The 22304-nt window shown below is 34.0% G+C and overlaps 5 protein-coding genes and 2 pseudogenes across 6 annotated transcripts; all 7 read right to left on the bottom strand.

Moving 5' to 3' along the window:
* Window positions 1-5869: 5869 nt before the first annotated feature.
* Window positions 5870-6785, bottom strand: LOC105169764 (dirigent protein 22). The gene has a single exon (XM_011090270.3). It carries the CDS (start codon window positions 6661-6663, stop codon window positions 6031-6033), a length of 633 nt encoding a protein of 210 aa, XP_011088572.1. The 5' UTR covers window positions 6664-6785; the 3' UTR covers window positions 5870-6030.
* Window positions 6786-7672: 887 nt separating this feature from the next.
* On the bottom strand, window positions 7673-8524 carry LOC105169763 (dirigent protein 21 pseudogene; annotated as a pseudogene).
* A 2406-nt stretch (window positions 8525-10930) lies between these two features.
* Window positions 10931-11798, bottom strand: LOC105169762 (dirigent protein 22). Its single transcript, XM_011090268.3, has one exon. The coding sequence runs from the start codon at window positions 11739-11741 to the stop codon at window positions 11130-11132; it is 612 nt and encodes a 203-aa protein (XP_011088570.1). The 5' UTR covers window positions 11742-11798; the 3' UTR covers window positions 10931-11129.
* A 1644-nt stretch (window positions 11799-13442) lies between these two features.
* LOC105169761 (dirigent protein 23) lies at window positions 13443-14370 on the bottom strand. The gene has a single exon (XM_011090267.3). It carries the CDS (start codon window positions 14318-14320, stop codon window positions 13745-13747), a length of 576 nt encoding a protein of 191 aa, XP_011088569.1. The 5' UTR covers window positions 14321-14370; the 3' UTR covers window positions 13443-13744.
* Window positions 14371-15077: 707 nt separating this feature from the next.
* Window positions 15078-16356, bottom strand: LOC105169760 (dirigent protein 4-like). The gene is made up of 2 exons (XM_088883068.1): window positions 15790-16356; window positions 15078-15722 (listed from the first exon to the last, which is right to left on the bottom strand). The coding sequence occupies exon 2, from the start codon at window positions 15703-15705 to the stop codon at window positions 15142-15144; it is 564 nt and encodes a 187-aa protein (XP_088739194.1). The 5' UTR covers window positions 15706-15722; window positions 15790-16356; the 3' UTR covers window positions 15078-15141.
* Window positions 16357-16497: 141 nt separating this feature from the next.
* Window positions 16498-18906, bottom strand: LOC105169917 (putative amidase At4g34880). The gene is made up of 5 exons (XM_088883067.1): window positions 18161-18906; window positions 17794-18008; window positions 17318-17557; window positions 17029-17227; window positions 16498-16932 (listed from the first exon to the last, which is right to left on the bottom strand). Exons 1-5 carry the CDS (start codon window positions 18692-18694, stop codon window positions 16576-16578), a joined length of 1545 nt encoding a protein of 514 aa, XP_088739193.1. The 5' UTR covers window positions 18695-18906; the 3' UTR covers window positions 16498-16575.
* Window positions 18464-22294, bottom strand: LOC105169916 (putative amidase At4g34880; annotated as a pseudogene). The gene is made up of 8 exons (XR_016066752.1): window positions 22226-22294; window positions 21686-22186; window positions 20931-21146; window positions 20384-20616; window positions 20311-20319; window positions 20009-20198; window positions 18932-19883; window positions 18464-18600 (listed from the first exon to the last, which is right to left on the bottom strand). The product of XR_016066752.1 is annotated as a putative amidase At4g34880 (transcript).
* Window positions 22295-22304: the final 10 nt, after the last annotated feature.

The following is a 22304-nucleotide window of genomic DNA, read 5'->3' as shown; positions in this document are numbered from 1 at the left end:
TAATATTGTGAAAGTCAGTCTTCACTCGCTGTCCATCTTAAACTCATCCACTGTCGGCTACTCTTCACTCGATTAACTGATGTTGCCACCAATTGCGACCACCTCATGCATATATATCATCCATGCTTACTTATAATTATGTCCCCCACAACTTTAGACCTATATACCCACTCCTTTTCAATTCTAAAATTTCAAAGATTGGCAACTTCCTTCAACCCTAATCCTTTAATAAAAATGGAAATAATTTGCTTTTTCTAGCATAGCTTGAGTGCCATTTTGTCCACGAGGAATTTGCAAAAATGGGAAATTCTCCTTATCCCTCACCAACTCCAACTTCTTCTTTCCACACAACTCATCATAATGTTGTACGTGTTGAACAAAAATCATACGTTTGTGAAAACATCTTTAAGTAGGTGTTGATGAGTAGCCCACACACAAAAGGACATGTTATTTATTGAATTGTCTTAAGATTAGGTGTTGGTAGGACTAAATGCAATTAACCTCCTTATTGTAAAATTTAAAAACAACTTTTTTATGAAAAAAAGGAAAAATTCAAATACTCCCCATGTAACTTATTACAATGTTGAAATTTTTTTTATAAAAATTAAAATATCAAATATCTCCTGAGATATAAAATAAAGTTCAAAAACCCCTCCGTACAAAAATTGGTCTACACGCGCTTTGACTGTGAATTTGCTATGAAGGTACCTTTTTTTTTGACATTTTTGCCATTCTATCACATCTAATATATATAATATTAAATATAGTTAGTAATAATAAATATTATATATTTATTAGTATAATATTCATTAATAATAAAATATTATTTTATATAATATTATTTAATTATTTATATAATAAAAAATAATTTAGTTAAAAGTGTTTTCACCGCGGCCGCGCCCTCCTCACCCTTCATCTCCAGCGAGAGCGACCGACGTCTCCCAAACAGGCTGTGGGGGGTGGGAAGGGGAGGGGAGGTAGGGGGTGGGGGCGAAGTAGGTGGGAATTATAATTATTATTTTGAATTTTTGGTCGTCGCCCATCTCCAACGAGGGCGACCGACGTCTCCCAGATGGGCGGTGGGGGTGGGAAGGGGAGGGGAGGTAGGGGGTGGGAGCGAAGTAGGTGGGGATTATAATTATTATTTTAAATTTTTTTATAAATTATAATTATATATATTAGAAATATTTTAATAGTTATAAATTATATATATTATAAGTTAAAATAATTATATATTAATAGGTTTTGTTTGACTGGTTGACTAGAAGGGTATTTTAGTTATTGTTTCTAAAAAAAAAAGGTTCAAATTGATCAGGAGACGGTGTTATTATTTATTCATAATATAAGAGTGATTTTGATATTCAAAATTTTATAAGGGGATTTTTTATATTTTGATAAATTTAACCCTCAAAAAACAGAGGACGCACATGACCCCCTTTACATTTGAACACAAATGCAAAGCACTTGGTGGGTAGGGAGGCAGCGCATCAATTTTCAAATGCTAGAGTAATTTTTTATATCTTCTTTTTCATATTTCTTCTAATTTTTCTAATTTCACATGAGATAAATTGCAATTTCTCCAATACTTTTTATTTTTGGAAAATTAAAACTTATTTGTTATTTTTCTTGCGGTCAAAAGTTTATTAGAATAGTTCTGAAATAAATAATAATTAAAATATGCTAGAATTTATCGAAAATAAATATAATTATAAATTACAAACTATTTTTTTTATTTATATTAAAATAAAATTTCTTTATTTTTTAATTTATAAAAAATAAAGTTTTATTTCTTATAGTTTATGATCAAAGTTTATTAAAGTATTTTCAAGCAAAATAAAAATTCAATTTAAAAAAAAAGATAATAGATGCTACAATTTATCTCAAATACAAATACTTATAATTTAAAATTTAATTTATTGTTTAATAAAAATAAATTTTATCTAATACTTTTATTCAAAAAATAAATTTTACTTTTTATTGTTTGTGCTCAAATATTAATATATTTTTAGATCAAATAATAATTCAATTTTACAAATAATAAAAAAGTTCCTAGAAATTATATGAAGATTCAAAAATTATAATTTTAGAGCTATTTTACTATATATTAAAATAAAATTTTCCTAATATTTTTATTTTTGTAAAAAATTAAAAAATTTCTTATAATTTATGGTCAAAGTTGGTTAAAATATATATATTTTTTCTCTTAATGGTACCCAAAAAAACATTGCCTTTAAAGTTAAAATCAGCCAGTCACATGAGTAAAAACGTATTTTCATATTTTATAGTACCAAAAGCGACACCGACATGGTATCAAAAAAATATTTTATCCTTTAATTTTTTGGGTTTGCCATTTTATATTTTTTTATTATTTAATTTGATTTTCTTATTTATTTTTTTATCTAATTTTTCTCTTCCCCATTATCTTTTGATAGTTTTTTTTTTCTCATGCATCTTGTGCTCATTCTATATTATATCATTATCTTTTTTTTATTTATCATCACTTCTTTATAAATACAATGTTATTTATTATTTTGTATATACTTATTAAATAGTAAAAAAAACTATAAATTAAAGAATCATGTACACACGTAGAGTATGCCATAATTTACTGGTTTAAATAAACTTTACACCCCTAAACTATACATAAAGTGCATTTATGTTCCTGAACTATCAAAATTAACAAAATAACCCCTCATGATATGCGCTCATTTTTTAATGATGAAAATACCCTTATTATTTACACCCTAAAATATCTCTATTACAATTATTCTCCTAAATATAATCTGAATTATTATAATTTTTTTATTTAAAATAAACACTATGCAAGATTTACAATTCTTATATTTTTTACATAACTAGTAAAAAATTTACATAAATTTTGCTTGTGCTATTATATATATTTATTTTAAAAAAAATAAATAAATTATCAATACAAATTTAAATATTACATCGAACATATATATACTATAAAATCTGCAAATCTATAATATAATTAATATCATATTTTATATTTTCTAAGTAATGATATGATATATATATTTCTATTATGTAGACATGTAATTGAATAAAAATATATAAGTTATATAACATACTTTTTTTATAATATTATATGCATTATATATTGACATATCTTTACATATACTTTTTAACACAATTTATTTACTTTGTAAAATATATTAACATATATTGAGCTTGTAAATATTTTTTGTGTTCCATAATTCATAAAAAAATATAAATTACAAATATTATTTTTAAAATAAAATATGACTAAAATTTTAAATCACTTTGGGGAAGATATTTTAATAAAACATATTCTGTGAAGTAAAATAAAATGTACATGAGTAAGTGAGAAATGTATTTTTGTCCTTTCAATACCAAATTATTTTGCTAGATATGTCTTTATTACCTTTCATTCTTTAAGAGTGTAAACAAGATAAAATATATAATTCAATAGTGCAAAATGCATTAAACCCTTATTTTCTAATAAATATTAGGATAATTACGCTTTCCTTCCCTAGGGTTTGGTGTAATTACACATAGACCCCTTGTAGTTTGAAAAATTGCATATAGCATCCTTGACGTTTGCTTTCGTCTAACAAATTAGTCATACATTAGTTAAAATTCACAAATTTGCTGATATTAACAGAAAAACTGAATGAAAATTAATATATGCCCTTAATTGACTTATTACTGACTTATTGTAGGTAGACCAAATATTTTTTTTCGATCTAAACTATCCTTATATAATGGTGAAGATATACCTCCCAATATGCATCAACGCGTGAAGACGTATTTGTTTATAAAGAGAGTCATTTAACCTGCAATAAGTCAGTAATAAGTTAATTGGAGGTACATATAGATTTTTTTTTTTTCTACTTTTTTGTTTATATCAGTAAAATTTGTTAAATTTTGATTAAAGAAGGGACTAATTTATTAGACGAAAGTAAACTTTAAAGATGTTTGATGTAATTTTTTAAATCATAGAAGGTGTATGTATAATTATATTAAATTTTAATAGAAAAGAATGTAAGGATCCTTAAACATTAAGCACCGCATATATGTACATGCGGCGGTGAGTCCCACCAACAATGCAGCACCATTATTTCACGGAATTTAATAGAGCTGTACGAGAAGCTACTAACTGCATTGAAAAGACCACCCACCCTCCCAAGAATAAAGAAGAACAAACCACACGGAAGTCCGCATCATAAGACAAATAATTTGAGCACACTTCAAGCACATGTCTTAATTTGAGCACACTTCGAAAACATAGTGGAGAATATGCTTCTTCTATGCTCAATTTAGTACATACCTCCCATCATAAAAATATATATGTGCTCCTTCTCTAATTATTTTTCTTGAAATTTCTCTTTTGTCCTCCGACATCTTTTTGCTCCATTAAAAAGTGGTAATTATATGATTCTATCAATATTTTTTATAAATTGAGCTATTAAATAATATGTTGGTTCGATTAATATATTAATATAATAAAAAAATATAAAATAAATTACATTAAACACATATAAAGTACGACAAATATTTATATATTTAATGGGAATCGAACCTATGACTTTAAATTTGAATATAGGGCCTACGGCTTACCCATTAACCAAAACCATTGGTGTTACACTAAATTCACATTGGATGAATTCTACTCATAACTAATCTTATTATTGGATTTTCACTTGGCAATTGAATTAATTAAGTTTTATTGGGCGAAATAAGTAGGTTATCATATTGAGCTATGATATTTGGCGTAGCGATTGGAATTTAATATCGAATGGATTAGATTTATGAAGATGATGCATGCATAAATGCCGTTGTAAATTAGAAATTTGAGTAACTTACCAAATTCAAAACTTATTCTTTTTATTGAAATCAGAACGAATAATAACTAGCGAAATGGTGCACCAATCACCCGTACACCACAAAATTTGGCAAACAAGGCCATGTGTCTATCAAATTACTCGACTTGAGGCTGATGATATAGTCACGGTCCCATATATATACAAACAACACATGCAATGGGACATCATCAATCACATGAAATGTCATGTCAGTTTCAATAATTGCTTAATTAATAAGATTAGGATATATCAGCTAATAATAAAGAAATGCCAACATATATACCACTGCTATTCTACAAATTAATCGAAGAAATATGCCCCAAAGCTGGGTCAATTTTAAAACTTGTATGTCCGGTAAAATATATAAGTAATCCTGTTTTATGGTTTTCTTATTGTAAACGGATTACATTAGATGAATAGATTGATAGGGGTCTCGCCAAACTCCGCCACAACATCGATGGACTTTTTCTTTTATAAATGTATGTCGGGAAAATATATGGGCCGGTGTTCCTCTAATTCTTCAGTAGTTACAACTTATGTCTAATAAGATGGTTATAATTAACAACCAAAGATATCTCCGAGTAGCCAAGACAAGACCATCTCAATCACTGCCCTTATATGTTTTACTTGAATTTCGATTCATTTTACCTGTCTGTTACAGTTAACATCGATCCAAGATATTCAAAATATTTGAATTTATTTAATATTATTGATCACTGTATGATTGTTGTAATGATTTTTATTAGATTTTTTATATTCGATATGAATTATTATAATCGATTTATTTCAATTAACAATAGTTCATTACGTACTTTACCTTTCACAAAATGTTCCTTTACAGCATTTCATGCATTTAATCACTTAGATTGTTTAATTAATGCCTTGCTCTCTTTGAATCTTTCATTTAGTTGAGCAAAATAAAAAATTCCATGGAAATATTATCACGTGCTTCTTACTTAATTAGTACGTGCTATTTCACTTTATTCAAATAAAAAAATAAAGGAAAGTATATCATAATAAAGTAAGTGCAAAATTTTAAGTAATTTAAGTGATTAAATTAATGCACATTTATTCAAATAAGGATACAATACACACATGACTTTGTTGCATTTTTCAACACCCCAAAGATTGTGTCGGTGTGCATCAATTTAACCCTCATCATTACCATCTTCATGACAAGCTTTCATATGTTTGCACGACAAGAACTCATGCTGGATTGATGGACGTAAGTCACATAAATCGTGTATTCCAAAACATTGTGTTCCATGTCAGGATCAGAAAAGTAAGTGGTGGTAATCACATATCCACGAGCAAAACGAAAAGCTCCGGTACCGCCAATCACCGGCAGCTCACGCTGTTCGTTCATCACTTGGTTCATTCCCGAAATACTGATGGAGCTTCCCCTGAAGCGGCCCGACGTGAAGACGAAGTTAATGTTCATGGAGAAGGACAATATTTCCAGGTCTGCAGCAGTGACAATCCCCTGAAATCTGCCGACGGCCTCCGAGTTGATATCAGGCCCCGCTGTCATTGGATTATCCAGGACTCGAACTGAACCGAACGAAGTCGCGGAGTTAGAAGTGATGTTCGCGCGAGCTACCTCATAAACTGTCTGATTTTCGCCTTTTAGTAGATCTTGAACGTAGAAATGGAGCTTGGCGAACTTTTCATTTCCATGGCAGAGGTTGTGGAACCACGATTCATCGTTGTCGTCGGTGTATAGAGGATCGGTTTTGCTTGCATAACCAGCTGTTGGAAGTATGGCTAAGGACAAGGAGAAAATTACCATCACAGTAAGAAAGATCAGTTTTCCCATATCTTTACTGCCTAATAGAGAATTCTCAAGATGGGGAAATGGTGATTGGTTTATATGATTAATATTTCTAAGCAAGAACGGGATTTTATAGGAGTTGTTACTGAAGAATGTGTCAACTGTCAATATTAATTTAGAACGGCATGTCGTCTTCTTCTCCAATTTGCTTAATTAGATAATGTCCTTCACATTCTTGGCCTCCCACTCCTATCATTGAACCATATAATGTAATTTGATTATCTTTGTTACAATGGACAATATATATTGATGTGGTCATAAAGGAGGCTCAATAGAATAACAATTTACCTTCTTAAATAGGGATGTAAATGTTTTATTTTACGAAACACAATGTGACAAATCACTATTGTTTTTCATAAAGAGTAATTTGCTCATTTGCAATATTATAAATAGATAAATTGCATTAAATTCTATGATAATTAAATATGTAATTCTAATTCTATAATTAAAGATCTTAGATAAAGATGTCTATATATGTATACACGAAACAATAATATTTTTTGGTTAGTTAATTTCTATAATACAAATAGTAACAGCTTAAAAGCATTTAATCACGTGGATAAGAATTAAGGATGGAATTGAAGAGGAAGCTGATGTCTTGTTATGAAAAGGTGAGACAAGACCACAAGTAAATATTGAAAGAGTGGGCCAGACCTGTTCATTTTATTTGACATATGTCATAAATTAATAATTGTGATTAATAAACCTCATCGATCTATGACATGGTTAGATGTACATCTTCCTGACCTGTTCCATTCATCCACACTTGCAAACCACACATTATCTTAAAATTATGTGTCGATTTTAAAAATAGGATGGATATATATGTGTCATTAATTACATCATGCTATTTTTCAAGCACTGATAGAGAGTCCCTCTCATGACTTGTTATGAAGTTGTCTGATTTTTATAACTGAAAACCAAATTGATTAATCTCTTAAGCTTCATTATTGTTATTGTTTTTGAAACACGTGCACGAAAATCCTTAAAACTTCTTTTTATATTTCATATTATCATAGAAATTCACTTCATACCCAAAAAGAAAAGAAAAGAATCATCCAATTAGGGCCTAGAATAAGCAATATGCATTTGGGGATTTCATTAAATGACAGAGACGACTGCAAAATACGTAACTACCACATTAATTACTGTGTTTCAGTACGTGGGTAGGTGTCCCACTAATTAGTAATGCAATACCACAACATCGTACTCAACAACAGCATCTCCCGACGTGCTATTGAAGGTTAGGGTATTCAACAGAGCGGTACCACGGGCTAGTCTGAAAACACCGGAGCCACCAACAATGGGCAACTCACGGTACTCATCCATAAACGGGTTGTGGCCGACAACGCTGAGCGTGCTGCCGTTGTATTTTCCGCTTGTGAACACAAAGTTGAAGGTCATATGGTAGGCTATCTTGTCCAAAGAGGTGGAACCGAATAGCCCCTGTGCTCGACCCACAATAGGGGAGTCAGGGGCTGGGCCCTCTGTTAATGGATCGTCAATCGCGGCTATTAGCCCGAAATAAGTGGGTGATTGAGAAGTGGAATTAGTGACAACGAGTGGGACATTGGTTGGATTAGAGCCACTGACGATGTCGTGCAGGTAGAAATGAAGCTCTGTTACCTTGTGTTTCATGTGAGGAAGTTTTCTGTACCAGTCCTTCATTTCTCTGGGCCCTTCATTACTACCAGTAGGTGAATGTCCATCAACCACAACCATAGCTGCAATTACTACCATCCAAGAAAGCAACACCATCTTCATCTTCATCTTCATCTAAAAATGATGATGAATATAATGAGCAGTGGTGGATGAGCTTAATTAACATGCATGCAACTGTGGATAATATTATATATAGAGAGAGAGAGAGCCAGTGAGGAAATACATTAGACATATATAGACAAGGTACGAGGAGTCTCTATATTTTGGGAAACCGTACGTGTTCAAATTAGACATACTAGAAAAGTATGCAGTTGTGAACCGTACGTCCAGTCCAATTATTAAATTGGCCCGACTCCGACGCTTCGGCTTGACCTTATATATATATATATATATGTGTGGCCGCCATATTCGGGAAGAATTCATAAGCATACATCCTTTGAATATCAACTGTTATTATATATATATATATATATATATATATAGATATGGAGGCAAGTCAATTATATGCAGCCGCTGTCTATACTTGTTTCTAGGGTTAAATTTATTTTTACCCCATGTGATATATCAAAATATTATAAATTTGTAATATAAAAAATTATTCACATGTTATGAATAAATAAGCACACCGCCTTCTGATCAACTTGAACCTATATTTTTAGAAATAATAACTAAAATACCCAATTCTAATCAATCGGTCAAACTAAGTCTATTAATTATTTTAATTTATAATATATATAATTTATAACTATTAAATATATTTATAGTATATATAATTTATAAAAAAAATTCAAAATAATAATTATAATAATAATAATTACAACGCGATCGCCCTTGCTGGATGGGCGACCGCGATGGCCGTCACCCAGGGTGAGGAGGGTGTCGGCCCTCCTCTTTAGGGTTTTTAATTAATTTAATTAAAATTATATTTTATTATATAATAATAAATAAATAATTATTATATAAATAATATTTTATTTTAAATAAATATATATAATATTATATATATTAAATATGAGGGAAGGGCAAAAATATATAAAAAAAAAATATATTTTCATAACAAATTCGCAGTCAAAGTACGTGTGACCCAATTTCTGTACAGAGGGGGTCTTCTTAACTTTATTTTAGATCATTGGGGGTATTCAATATTTTAGTTTTCATAGAATTTTTTTTAAATATTTCTATTATCACAGGACGAGTGTCTGAATTTTTCCCCTTGTTTCCACAAGCAACTGCAACTGAATCTGGATCTGGGTTTGAGTCGGGTTGGAGGTTGCTTTTTCCTTCCCCCAGACGTTTCTCTTGCAGCTTTGGTGATCATGAATCTGGGCCCCAACCCCCAAACTCTTTCTTGTAGTGGGATCAGTAGTTTTTCTCTCAAAATTGTACTGCATTTTTTACAATTATATTTTATTTGATGATAGTATGAGAGTTAAGAGGGATTATACGTATGAGTAGAGGAAATATTAGTGTAATTGATTCAAAAATTTGGTGAGGTGTTTGTATAATTATGATTAAAGATATACAGTTGAGAAGAGTGAGTGAATTGGGCGAGTGGGAACTGCTAGTATCAGCGGTCACATTTTACACATCAATATGGGTATTGTTGGGCCGGGTCTGAATTCATACGTTTCTATTTTTACATGTGTGCAGACTTATATTCATTTTGAAATCATTTCTAATTTTGGGTTTCTCAAACCAAATACTAACACCACACACTGCATTTTATGTGTGTCTAAAATATATAACAATTATAAATAATTATTTTTTTTATGCAATATTGATTTCAAAATATAAAATGGGTCTAATTCCAACGGCAAGTCTAAAGGGTATGATAATAGACTTCTCTTTTATTATGGTATAAATTGTAAAGTACGTCCTATATATATAAATTTATAGTTAATACTTTAATAATATATATATAAATCGCTCCTCACTTACAATTGTTGTTTGTGATATCACAATAGCAAATTTTAAAATTTCAATTGCACTCTTATATATTTGTTCCAGCATAATTACTTTTTTATTTTAAATGGTTTACATCATCTTTTAATCGTCGATATATTATCATATTTAGAATTTACTTTCACTCATATTAATCACTTTTAATCATATATTTATATGTATGTGATTTTTGTTTTTAAAATTTATATCGTATCTATGATTATATGGTGCAGATATTGCATGCCACAGTGGCTAGTAACCAAAGAAAATAGGGAATATCATAAACCCTAAAACCATTGGCATATATGTTTCATGGGTAAATTACAACAATCTCCCTTAAAGTTTGGCATAATTACGATTATCCCTTCATTGTTTAAAAAATTATCAATACTCCTCTAATTTTAACGAACGTCTAACAATTACTCCAATCAGTTAGGTTTCCATCTATATTCCGTGGTGAATTGACCACAATACCCATGTGGATTAAAAATATTATAAAATATTATTTATTTTTAAAAATTTTAAATTTTTTTATGGACTGAATGGACTTTTTATAATTTTTTAATTTTTTTCGTTCACACCTTTGAATTTTTATAAGTTTTTAATTCTTAAAATAAAAATAAAAAAAATACTGTAAACGCAAAATTGATAATTTCAAACGACAAAAATGTATTTGTCATTATGTCAAACTTTAGGGAAGGTCATTGTAATTTAGCCAATATTTCATACATGCACTTCCATTACATGACATCTTTTCTAGCCAAGTCCAAAAGTAGATGAATTACATGTAACAAACGGAAACGGGCACAAGAAATTAAAATGCTTAAATTTGGGGAGGGGAGAAGCTTTCACATGTTTGCCTGCAGACGCATGCTAGAATCATCCACGTAAGTCACATAAATCGTATATTCAAGAATACCATAACTGGTCTCAACATTGTAAGAATGAGTGCTGGTAATAGCATATCCACGTGCAAAACGGAACACCCCGGTACCACCAACCACCGGCAACTCACGTTCTTTGTTCATGATCTGATTCCGTCCCAAAATACTAATCGTGCTTCCACTATACTGGCCCGACGTGAAAACGAAGTTAAGGTTTATGGCTAAGGCTGATGTTTCCAAGTCCGCTGAAGTGATCAGCCCTTGAACTCTACCCACTACCTCCGAGTTGATATCCGGCTCGGCAGTGAGCAGGTCATCCAGAACTCTAACCTGACCGAACGCAGTTGGAGAATTAGAAGTGATAGAGGCACGAGCGATCTCGTAGACTGTCGTATTTTCACCACTTAGGACATCTTGAACGTAGAACTGAAGCTTGGCCACTTTTTCATTTCCTTGGCAGATGTTCTGGAACCATGCTTTTTCGTTGTCTACAGGACCTTGTTTTCTAGCATAACCACTAGGTATGCAGGCTATGGACAAAGAGGATATTACGATGAAAATTATAATGTTTGCCATTGAGGAGAGAATCCTCAAGATCGATAGGGGAAGTGGTTAATTGTATGAAAAAGTTGGTGCGATGATCAGCTCTCTTATATGGAGTTGTTGAAGAAGCGTGATGATTAACTTTAAGTGGGAAGATTAGTTAGGGTACGTAATTTTTATTGTTCATGCATGACGTCCAACTTTTTGAACTATTTCCAGTGTTCTTCTAAGCACCGGGTCGCGTGTATGGAAAATTTTAATTCGAATCTAATTTGATCAAATTTGAATCAATCATACGATAAGTACAATATACTTATTGTGTGATTGGTGTACAATTTAAAAAAAATAAACAAATCACATCATAAGTATAATACACTAAATTTAAAATTGATTTGATTTTACTAGAATTGGTCTGGACAAAAATTTTCTCGCATGAATCCATGTATACTAATAAAGCCTTAGTTTTATATATCGTTCTTACATACTTACACAATTAAGGTTTGCAGCCGTCTGCACCTAAACTTTGTTATATAGTACTTGGTGCGTTCCACGTCACGTAGATGAAGTGTACGTACGTACCCAATACAAATTGAGTTAGTTTACCTCTAATTAAGGTTTATACAAATTCATTGACTCCGACAAGTTTATGTTTTTATAGAGGTGTATATATGGTGACTATATATAAAACTTGTTAACCATAGTGTTAAACCCAATTTACCATAGTTAAGTGAAGGGACTGGTGCTGAATGGGGGTAGGTGCACGTGGAGATGGATATCACATATATATTATGGTTAGGTATATAAGTGTTTCTAATCTATTCAAAATTTTAACTATTATCGAGTTCTAAAAATTATGTTAGAATTTATTTGATTATTGATTTAATAAAGTTTAAATGAGTTTTAACAGAATTAAATATAAGCTAAAGTTTGAAAGGTTTGATTTTTTTATTATTATTTTTGTATTAATTGAATCGAGATTGATCGAGCTAAGCTTGAAAGCTTATCTAACAAAATTTTTTTGTTCAAGTTTAATTTGTTACATAGCAAAATTCTATTCTAGTACCATAAAATAAGGGTAGAAAATTTGTTTTGGTACCATAACTATGTCATGTATGTTTTTAGTCTCATAAAACTCAAAATCATGTCCTTTTAGTTCTAAAAGAAAATGTGATTTTGGGTCTTTTTAGTCTCAAAATCACAAAATCTTTTTAGTCCCAAAACCACAACGCATGTGAACTTTTGGGACTAAAAATATGTAATTATAAATTTTATGGGATTAAAAGCGATATTTGTCGTAATTGTGGTACCAAAATAAATTCTACCCCTATTCTATGGAACAAAAAAGATATTTTGCCCTTTGTTATACGTTTAACAATTCGAATTCAAATAAATTTTTATCAATTAATTTCAACTGAAAATTGGGTAATTTAATTTATTTTTCAACTCTAATTGGGGCTCCTGGCCTTTTTATTCCGTTTTTCAACTCTACCCTAGATATATATAAATCTTGTAACACAAATTGAGTTGGGAACCTTGATTTAATTAATTACACTGCAGAAAAGAAGTGATAGTAGTTGGAAATTAGAGATGATGGCAGATTAAGCAACAATGGAGGGCAGAGAGGTTGGAAAAGTCAAGTATATTTGTTGGGCATACGTACCATCCATCACACCCATCTAATTCTCGATTCCTGATAAGATTTGAATTAAATTGTTGGTATTAGTTATACTTGAATTAGATACAAACACATGAAAACTCTTATTATAAGTCAAGCTTACGTTTTCCATAAATGGCAGCCATCGGTTCGTCTTCTTCTGCATCCCACCAAGTAACCTACTCTCATTTTATTTTAGCTTTGAAAATTAAAATGCATATTCTCCAACATTTGCCTCCTCAACACAAACTAAATTAACCATTCTATCTGAATACCTCAACAAAAGAGGTAGCCCAACTCAATTTTCCCTCCTACATTCTAAGGCCATGTTGTGGGTTGATTTCAGAACCAAAACGGAAAATAAGCTACTAATTACTGCATTTTAAATGTAGGTGGCAATTGTAACATTGTACCCAACTATGGCATCACCCGTGGCAGCATCAGCCCAATAGGTGTGCGCCAGGGCATACCCACGAGCCAACCGGAAAAGGCCCGTCCCACCAACAATGGCCATCTCCCGGACGGGTTGCATCACCGGATTGATACTAAGAAGGCTAAAGGAGCTACCATCATATATTCCATCCGTGAACCCATAGTTGAGGACCATAATCAGCCCAAAATCCGTCTGCCCCGCTGACCCGTACAACCCCCTGGCCCGTCCCACAATCTTGGACGATGGATCAGGCCCAACAGTCAACGCGTCATCGATCATCATCAACATGCCGAAGAGGGTGGATGAGTTGTTGGTTTGGGGAGCTTGAGCAATCCTTGTGGCAGTTGGACTCTGCCCACTCACTTTGTCATGGAAATAGAATTGGAGAGTGGTTATGACTTCAGTTCCTGTTTCGACTCTCTTCGCCCATGTAACTTGATCATTGGGCTGGGGCTGAGCAGCCGCCCCTGTAATTATGGCTAAAACGAGAAAGATGGAAACCGAAAGTGAATCTAGACGTCCCATTCTTGGCTCTGTGTTTCTTTCTTCTCTGAAATGCAGGAAATCAAAAAGAGTATGTGGATGTATATATACAAGGGAGCAAATTAAAGTTTAGTAGAGCAGTTAAACTAATTAAAATTGGACATGTGTGGAAGGCTAGTTCGAGAAAAGTCTCTAAGAATTTTGACAAGTAGGCAAACAACAACTACTATTCTTTGGACCATCTTTCAAGGTAGAAAAATGAGAGATGTTCCATTTTTCCCACCAACCCTCTTGACCTAAGATTGATAGGATTTGTTAATTGAGTGGAGAAGAATTTGAATAAACTAATGCATTAACAAGAACGTAGTTGGTATACTGCATCCTTTTTTCTTTTTTGGTCTTTCTTTTTGAGTGAAGGTTGTATAGAAACTTCACTTTTACCAAGTAGTTAATATTGGAATTTTGGGAAAGCAAGTCAATGATTGGTGGATGATGCTATAATGGGTGACAAATATAAAAGTGTCTCAATTATTTTGGTATATTAGTTTTAATTTATTTATTAACCTCCCACTTATCCATCTAACTTCCCACTCCCCCATTATATTTCAATAGTTTTTACTTTTTTTTAATAAAAATTATTTTTTATTTGTCACTATTTATAAATTTAATATTAACTTATTATTTTATATATATATTTTTTAATATTTATAAAATTTGTAGGCACATGGGATGCCTCACAAATAAATAGTGAAAACCAGGATTTGCATCTTAAACAACAGATGTAAAAACTGATTCTGGATTAGTTAGAAAAGAAGAGAAATGTTTCCATGAACTTCCAGCATTATACAATAAAACCTAATCCCTCAAGGATGAACAACCTCCACAGTGTACTCAAGAACAGCATCACCATTAGTTATGTTCAAGGAATATGTCTTGACCAAAACAAACCCCCTGGCCAGCCTGAACCGCCCTCTCCCTCCAACCACAGCCAGTTCCCGGTGATTCTCCGTTATCGGATTCCTGGAAAACACACTGAGTGAACTCCCTTTAAACTCCCCACTTGTAAAACCAAGATCAATATACAAGACCAAAGTCAAGTCCTTGCCCTGGCTGGATGAGACGTATATTCCTCGTGCGTTGCCAATGACTTTTGAGGTTATCTCAGGCCCTTCCGTGAGTAGATCATCAATGGCGAATGTGGTGCCAAACGGTGTCGGCCCATCCTCTTTCTTAGTGGTGTTTGGACCAGCTATCTGCACTGCACTTGGTTTGTTTCCACTTAGAATGTCATGAACGTAGAAGTGAAGACGAGTTCTCTTTTCCTGAACTGGCTCATACGGTCGGCTTTTGGAGTAGTATTTGGAGTGAACTGGTGTAGTCCATACGCTAAGTACTAATATCCATGCCACTAACACAGCCTTCTCCATTTCTCTGCTTTGCGAACCTGCAACTGGTGTCTTAGTATTTATACTAAACTAAGATGAATTCAAACTGGTTTTCAATTGTTTTACCTTCCTAAATTGCAGCCTTCAATTATTTGCATGTTGAATCTATTCGGATCCCTACATTACGTTCTTTCCATTTTGAGCCATTGCATTGACTCTGTAGTAATTGACACAGGCAGGATACGAGTATTGACAAGTGTGATTGTTTGTGTTTTCTTCTCATCCTGTCTCAACTAATGGAGTGAATTTCGTTGAAATGAGAGTGGTCGCAAGATAAAAATATAATATAACAGTGGATGTGACATGTAAAAAGTATTAGCTGAGAAAAAATGTAATGACTATAGATTATGCTATATGTTCATTTTTAGAACAATGAAATGTGTTTTTTCTTTGTTGAAGTATTGTGTGGTTGTACAATAATTTTTCCATAAAAAAAAAAAGATGAGATATGAGTTATCATAAGGTATCTCTTTTTGCCTTATAATGTAATGATTGTAAAGATATCTGCAGATATTTGACTAAGTAAATCACTCCAACCAAATCATACGAAAATCTGTTGATGGAAATAAAACCCAAAAATATTCTGGTAATCTTTGCCGTATCAAATTTGATTTTTAATTATTTGAGGTCAATCGCTTATACCCTGATAAGTTCATTTCTTTTTTTACTATAAGAAAGAATGTTTAATTTTTGTAAAGATCAAACGAGGGTCAGATGTATGTCTTTTTCAGAAAACCGTATGATTAATTGATATTGATAACTATATGAATCGTGTTTCAAGAAAACATTCAGACTAGGATTTAGAACGAAGAAAGAGCTCGGATCTAGACAAAAATGACATGTAATTCAGTTTTATGGTAGGAACGTTGGAGGCTTCCTGCTCTTTGTCGCCTGCTCAAACCCATAAGCAATTTCAATCAGTTTAGGCTCGGAACCCCTCAATCCACCGAAACAAATGCCTATTGGAACACCTTTGCTGTCATATGCAGCAGGAACAGTGATTCCTGGAAACCCTCCAATTGCAAGAACTGGAGCAACACCTGCTCCAGCAGTCACCAATGCATGCAGCTTGTTCTGGATCATCAGTTTCTCAAATCCGCTTCTCGTCAAATTTTCTAAGTTCCATGTTGCTTTCTTCTCTGCAGTCCCAATCCCATTAGTTGCTTCAGAAGCCAAAAAGATTTCTTGGCCAAACTCTTTAATCATTTCCTGCAAAAACGTTTCATTGAGGATATGTACAATTCACCGTTCAAGATGTTATTCAAGTATGTTTAAATGTTCACTCGAATATCTATTGCTGCATACCACATCAGAAAATTTTTGGTTAAAGGCTATGACTTCTGCCAGGGACCGGACTGGGGAAGCCGTTAGCTCTTTCAGGTAAGAGTTCAATGAAATTTTGAATTCAGCTAATAATGCTGTTGCTTCGCCGCTTAAAGTGGAGTTCAAAATTGTGTTGATGTTGGCTATTTCCAAATTATCTACCAAGATCGCACCGTGCTGCCTGAAGTTCAAGAAAGTTGTAGTTGTATTTTGTATGAGCACAGTTTGATGATCAATGGAAAAACTATAACAGAAAGAGTAAAGCTTTCACCTTAATGTTTGGAAGTGTTGCTCAAATGTTTGTTCAACAAGTTGATCAGAAAAAGTAAAGAAAGGATTCCTTACGATGCCCAATCTCTTTCCCTTAAGTCCATTAGCTTTCAAGAATTGGGTGTAACCACCGTAGGGAATATACTTTGAGGCAATTCGGGTTGCTTGAGCATCATTATAGTCAAACCCAACTATTGCATCAAGAACAGTAACGGCATCTGATACAGTCCTGCAGATAGGCCTGTTTATCCAAATCATTAGAGAAGTTCGTTCTGTTATTCACTCAAGTTCTTGAGGAAATGCTATGAGCTTGCACAGAATTTGAGCAATCTGCAGTCTGCTTTCCTAATTGGTGACGTTGATTATAATTAAACTGAATGTTAAACACAACAATATGTAAAACTTTGTTCCAGTATTTTCTGACAAGAATGATGTTCCACACACACACACATACACGCATTTTAAAAAAAGACATACCCTACAGTGTCCTGCCTTGGACTAATTGGAATTACACCACCTCGACCCGTGAGACCAACAGTTGGTTTTATGCCCACCACACCATTGAAGCCAGAAGGGCATATTATCGAACCATCAGTCTCAGTTCCCAGTGATACTGCCACCATGTTAGAAGCCACAGATATTGCTGATCCACTGCTCGAGCCGCAAGGATCAGCCGACAGAACATAAGGATTCTGCACATTATTAGGGGACAAAATCTCTCAGTGATTACTTAAAAATGCAAGCAGGCAGGTAGCTATTTTGTTTTTGAATTGACAGAATAAAGGGTGAACGATATTGAAACCCATTCTTGCAAATACAAGCATGTTCATATATAGAAATTCACCTTTCCTTGGCCACCTCTGGCACTCCAGCCACTTGGGGCAGTTAAAGAGCGAAAATTAGCCCATTCACTCAAACTAGCCTTCCCAAGAATGATAGCCCCTGCTTTCCTCAGTTTTGTCACGACACCTGCATCTCGAGGCACAACTGATCCCAACAGTGCCAATGATCCACCCGTCGTGTTAAGCTTATCTTTGGTAGAAATGTTATCTTTCAGCAGAATAGGAATACCATGCAGCCAGGATAATGAACCAGGTTGCTTAGCCTTCTTTTCTTGGTCCGCTTTGTCGGCCAGATAAAGTGCATCAGGGTTTACTTCAATAACCCCTTTAAGAATGGGATTTAGCCGTTTAATCTCATTGAGGTAGAACTCAACAAGTTGCCTCGAGGTCAGTTGGTTTTGCTGGAAAGCATTCTGCAAATCCTGAATTGTGGCTTCCCTTACTGAAAGTGCATTGCATGTGTCGATCTGTGAGTGCCATGCTAAAAAACTGAAGGCGAAAAGGCTAAGTAAAGCTAATGAGCGTTGAGCCTGCATAGTGTATATAGAATTGACCTAAATCTGATGGATTGATTTACTTCCCCTTCATACAACCACAACCTCGGGATATATCATCTGTGGTTCTCATGTGATGCAATTTGATTTGAAAATGACTAGAAAATTTTATTTTGGATTTTCTAATTGTATCCTATCATAGAGTAATTTCTCCAAGATCTTAATATAACCAAGTCAAATTGAATCAAAAAGGAAAGGACAAATAACATAATTGCATACAAGTGTATGACAATTTCTGTACTCTGCCGCCTATTTCTGATGTTATACTTGGACTTATTTATAGCAGGCGTGGTTTCTGGTTTCTGGTTGGGCAGCTTCATGTTGGATCACTGAAGACATCACATCATTGCAGCACATAAAGAATAAACCTAAAGAAAAAGAGTTTTGAAGCTGTGGAAACAATTGAGCGATCCATAATAAGAGCTATGTTAGACAATCCCACAAAATTAAGGCTGAAAGCAAAACATAGAACAAGAAGACAAGGTGTGCACCATCTTGTTGTATCACTTCCTTTTAAATTAATGCAAGCTGCCTTTTACCCAAAAATAAAGCAGACAAGATAACAAAATTTTATTTAGTGAGTCTCAATGAAAGCACACATCCATTGTCAAAAACATGTTTATGCAAAATCAACTGATTAAGGAAACCACTCCTGATTTTCGAAATTTTAATGACAGTAATACAGTTATGCAACAGTATATACATTGAATTGAAGACAACAGAAAACAAGTCCTCCTGGGCCAATTCATCTCAAGGTGAAAAAATTCATTTACCCAAGCATTTAAAGTGAAATGGAGTACTCTACTGCCTCCTAGCCTACCACCAACAGGAGGAGGCCGGCGAACCTTTGTAGTTTTTTCAAAAGCATATGAAATTTCAATCAGCTTTGGCTCACTGCCCTTTAATCCCCCAAAACAGATTCCAAACGGCATCCGTCAGTCGCATAGCCGACTGGGCCAGTTATTGCTGGAGAGCCTCCAAATGCAAAAATTGGGCAAGCACACGTACCTGGTATCACTACTGCATCTAATTCATTCTCCTTCATTAATTTCTCAAACCCATTGCACGAAAGATTTTCTAACTTCTCAAGTATAGTCTTCTCATGCTCTCCTAAGTCATCTGTCTTCTGAGCTGCTATGAAAGTATGGTGATCATACTCTGTAAGCTTTTCCTGAAATTGCAATAGTTCTACTATAGTTATTACTTCAATAGAGGTCTGAAACAGCGTACTCTTTTCTAAACTTAAAACTTAAGCTCCACAAGCGGATCTGACGGTAAAAAACTGTCTTCTCATACCAACTCTGCATTGCTCTCATTGAAGGCAATAATATCTACTAAAGACCACACGGGAGATTCGACCAGCTCTTTCAGGTAAATATTTATAGCTGCCTTGAACTCAGCCATCATAATTGAAACTTCACCACTGTGATTGGGTTCCAGAATTGTCTCTACATCATCTATCTTCAAGTTGTCTATGACTCTGCACCTCTCTTCCTTCAATACCAAACCACAACATTTTGGTATATTAAGAAAACTAACTTCTTCCAGTATAATATTAAGAACCTACACAAATTTTGTGGATACCAATCATTTTCTACGTATGTTCCCTCAGAGTTCTCTGCACCGTTACCTTAAACAAAATAAAAATTGAGAGTTGAGATGCACTAATACCTGCATGTATGTATATGAAGCTCACATGCTGCAATTTCAGCAGTATCATTAATTTTTTCCAAAAAGGGATGTCTGACAATCCAAGCCTCTTTCCTTTCAATTTTCATTAAGAAACTGCTTATACCCACCTTCAGGAATAAACTTAGCCCCCTCGCCTGTTGCTTCATCTTGGGTCCAAACCTGCAATCACGTCAAGCACAGAAACTGCATCTGATACAGTCCTACAAATTGGCCTGCACAACATTCAGGAAAAATGAGCATCAATCTTAGTTCGGAGAAAGTCACTCAACTTTCCGACCAAATTTGTACCAAAATTGAGATTTTTTCAATTTTATGAGACCAAAATGAAACCCTAGTAATTTAGAGGATCAAAACGAGAATAGCCTAAAGCTAGGGGATAAAAATTGCCTTTAAGCCGTCTTAGTTCCATGTAACACTCATTACTACTCTGTTCCTATTTTTCTCACAAATTTGACTTCTCTAGAAACTCATTAACATATAGTAACCGCTAACTAAGGGATGAAATTTGTCGAGGATCAGGGGTTACCCGACTGTGTCCAAGCGAGGTGTCATAGGTATAACCCCTGCTCGGCTTGTGAGGCCTACAGCAGGTTTGAACCCCATGACCGAGTTATGATCTGAAGTGCAGATGATGGAGCTGTGAGTTTCAGTCCCTAGTGCAACCAACTCCATGTTTGCTGCCACTGATATTGCAGATCCACTGCTTGATCCACATGGTGTTACGGAAGGTACATATGGATTTTGTATTCGTCGAATAAGAAATGGTATTTGCTATTAACAGAACCGAACATGGTTCAGATCATATAAACATAGATGAAAAGCTGATGAATGAAAATCAGCAGAGGAACAGCTCAAGAACAAATCATTAAATTAGGATCATATTATAATCCATTTTCCATTTCACTCCAGATTCCTTTTTCCACCTTTATTCAGGAAAGCTACAGTGTTCCTGGAACTCACTCTGGGCAAATAATTTTCTTTGGTTTCTGCTGAATTTTATTTTCCTTCATATTGCTTCATCAAATCCTAGAATCAGACAGACTGCAACAATTTTTTCTTATCTCGAATTCTAGTGTGAAAACCACCATGCACAACATTTTTTCTTTCTTCTGTTGGATATTTTGCAATGTGTACAGGGTTTGCTCAAAATAATGCTGATTTTTTAAAAGAAAGACAATTGTGAACTCTATTATACTCAATATAAGCAAACCAACACACTTCAAGCCATTAATTTTTGTAACCAACATTAGCCTATTGATGTGGTTTTTGGAGGTACAAACCACTCCTTGTCCAGCTCGCGCCCACCAGCCATTTGGAACTCCACTGAGAGAACGAAACTTACACCACTGGGCACTGGCTCAGACTAGCTTTGCCCAAAATGATGGCTCCAGTCTTCCTCAGCCGCTCCACCACCCCGGCATCCCGGCTCACCTTCGAATGCGTAGGAACTGACCGTGGTGTTCAACTTGTCATTTGTTCCAATGGTGTCCTTGAGGAGCACAGGAATGCCATGCAGCTCACCCAGCTCCACCAATCGGCCTCCCATTTACTCCTCTCCTTCTCCCTGTTGGATTCATCCGCTAGTTTATGAGTGTCAGGGTTCACCTCTATAACCCCTCGCAGCACCGGATTCAAGGTCTCGATCTGGTGCAAGTAGAAGTCGATTAGCTTTCTTGCGGTGAGTCTGCCTTCAACGAAAGCCTGTCGAATTTCTTCTATACTGATTTCTTCTATTGTAAAATCAATCCTTCCATGTTGGCCTGTTCGTAACTTTTTACAGTACTAGATTTTTGCACCTGGGTTGTTTGGTAAACCTCGTACCTGGACTTTTGATTGCTCGGAAAAAGACAAAGGGAAGAGATATGGGAGTTGCCAAGGCGGTTTCTTCATTAACAGACAA

The sequence above is a fragment of the Sesamum indicum genome, linkage group LG8 (genome assembly GCF_026168435.1).
Source record: "Sesamum indicum cultivar Baizhima isolate 11 linkage group LG8, ASM2616843v1, whole genome shotgun sequence".
Classification (NCBI taxonomy): domain Eukaryota; kingdom Viridiplantae; phylum Streptophyta; class Magnoliopsida; order Lamiales; family Pedaliaceae; genus Sesamum; species Sesamum indicum.
Note: the sequence above shows the minus strand (reverse complement) of the source record. Positions and strands in the feature narration are given on the sequence as shown.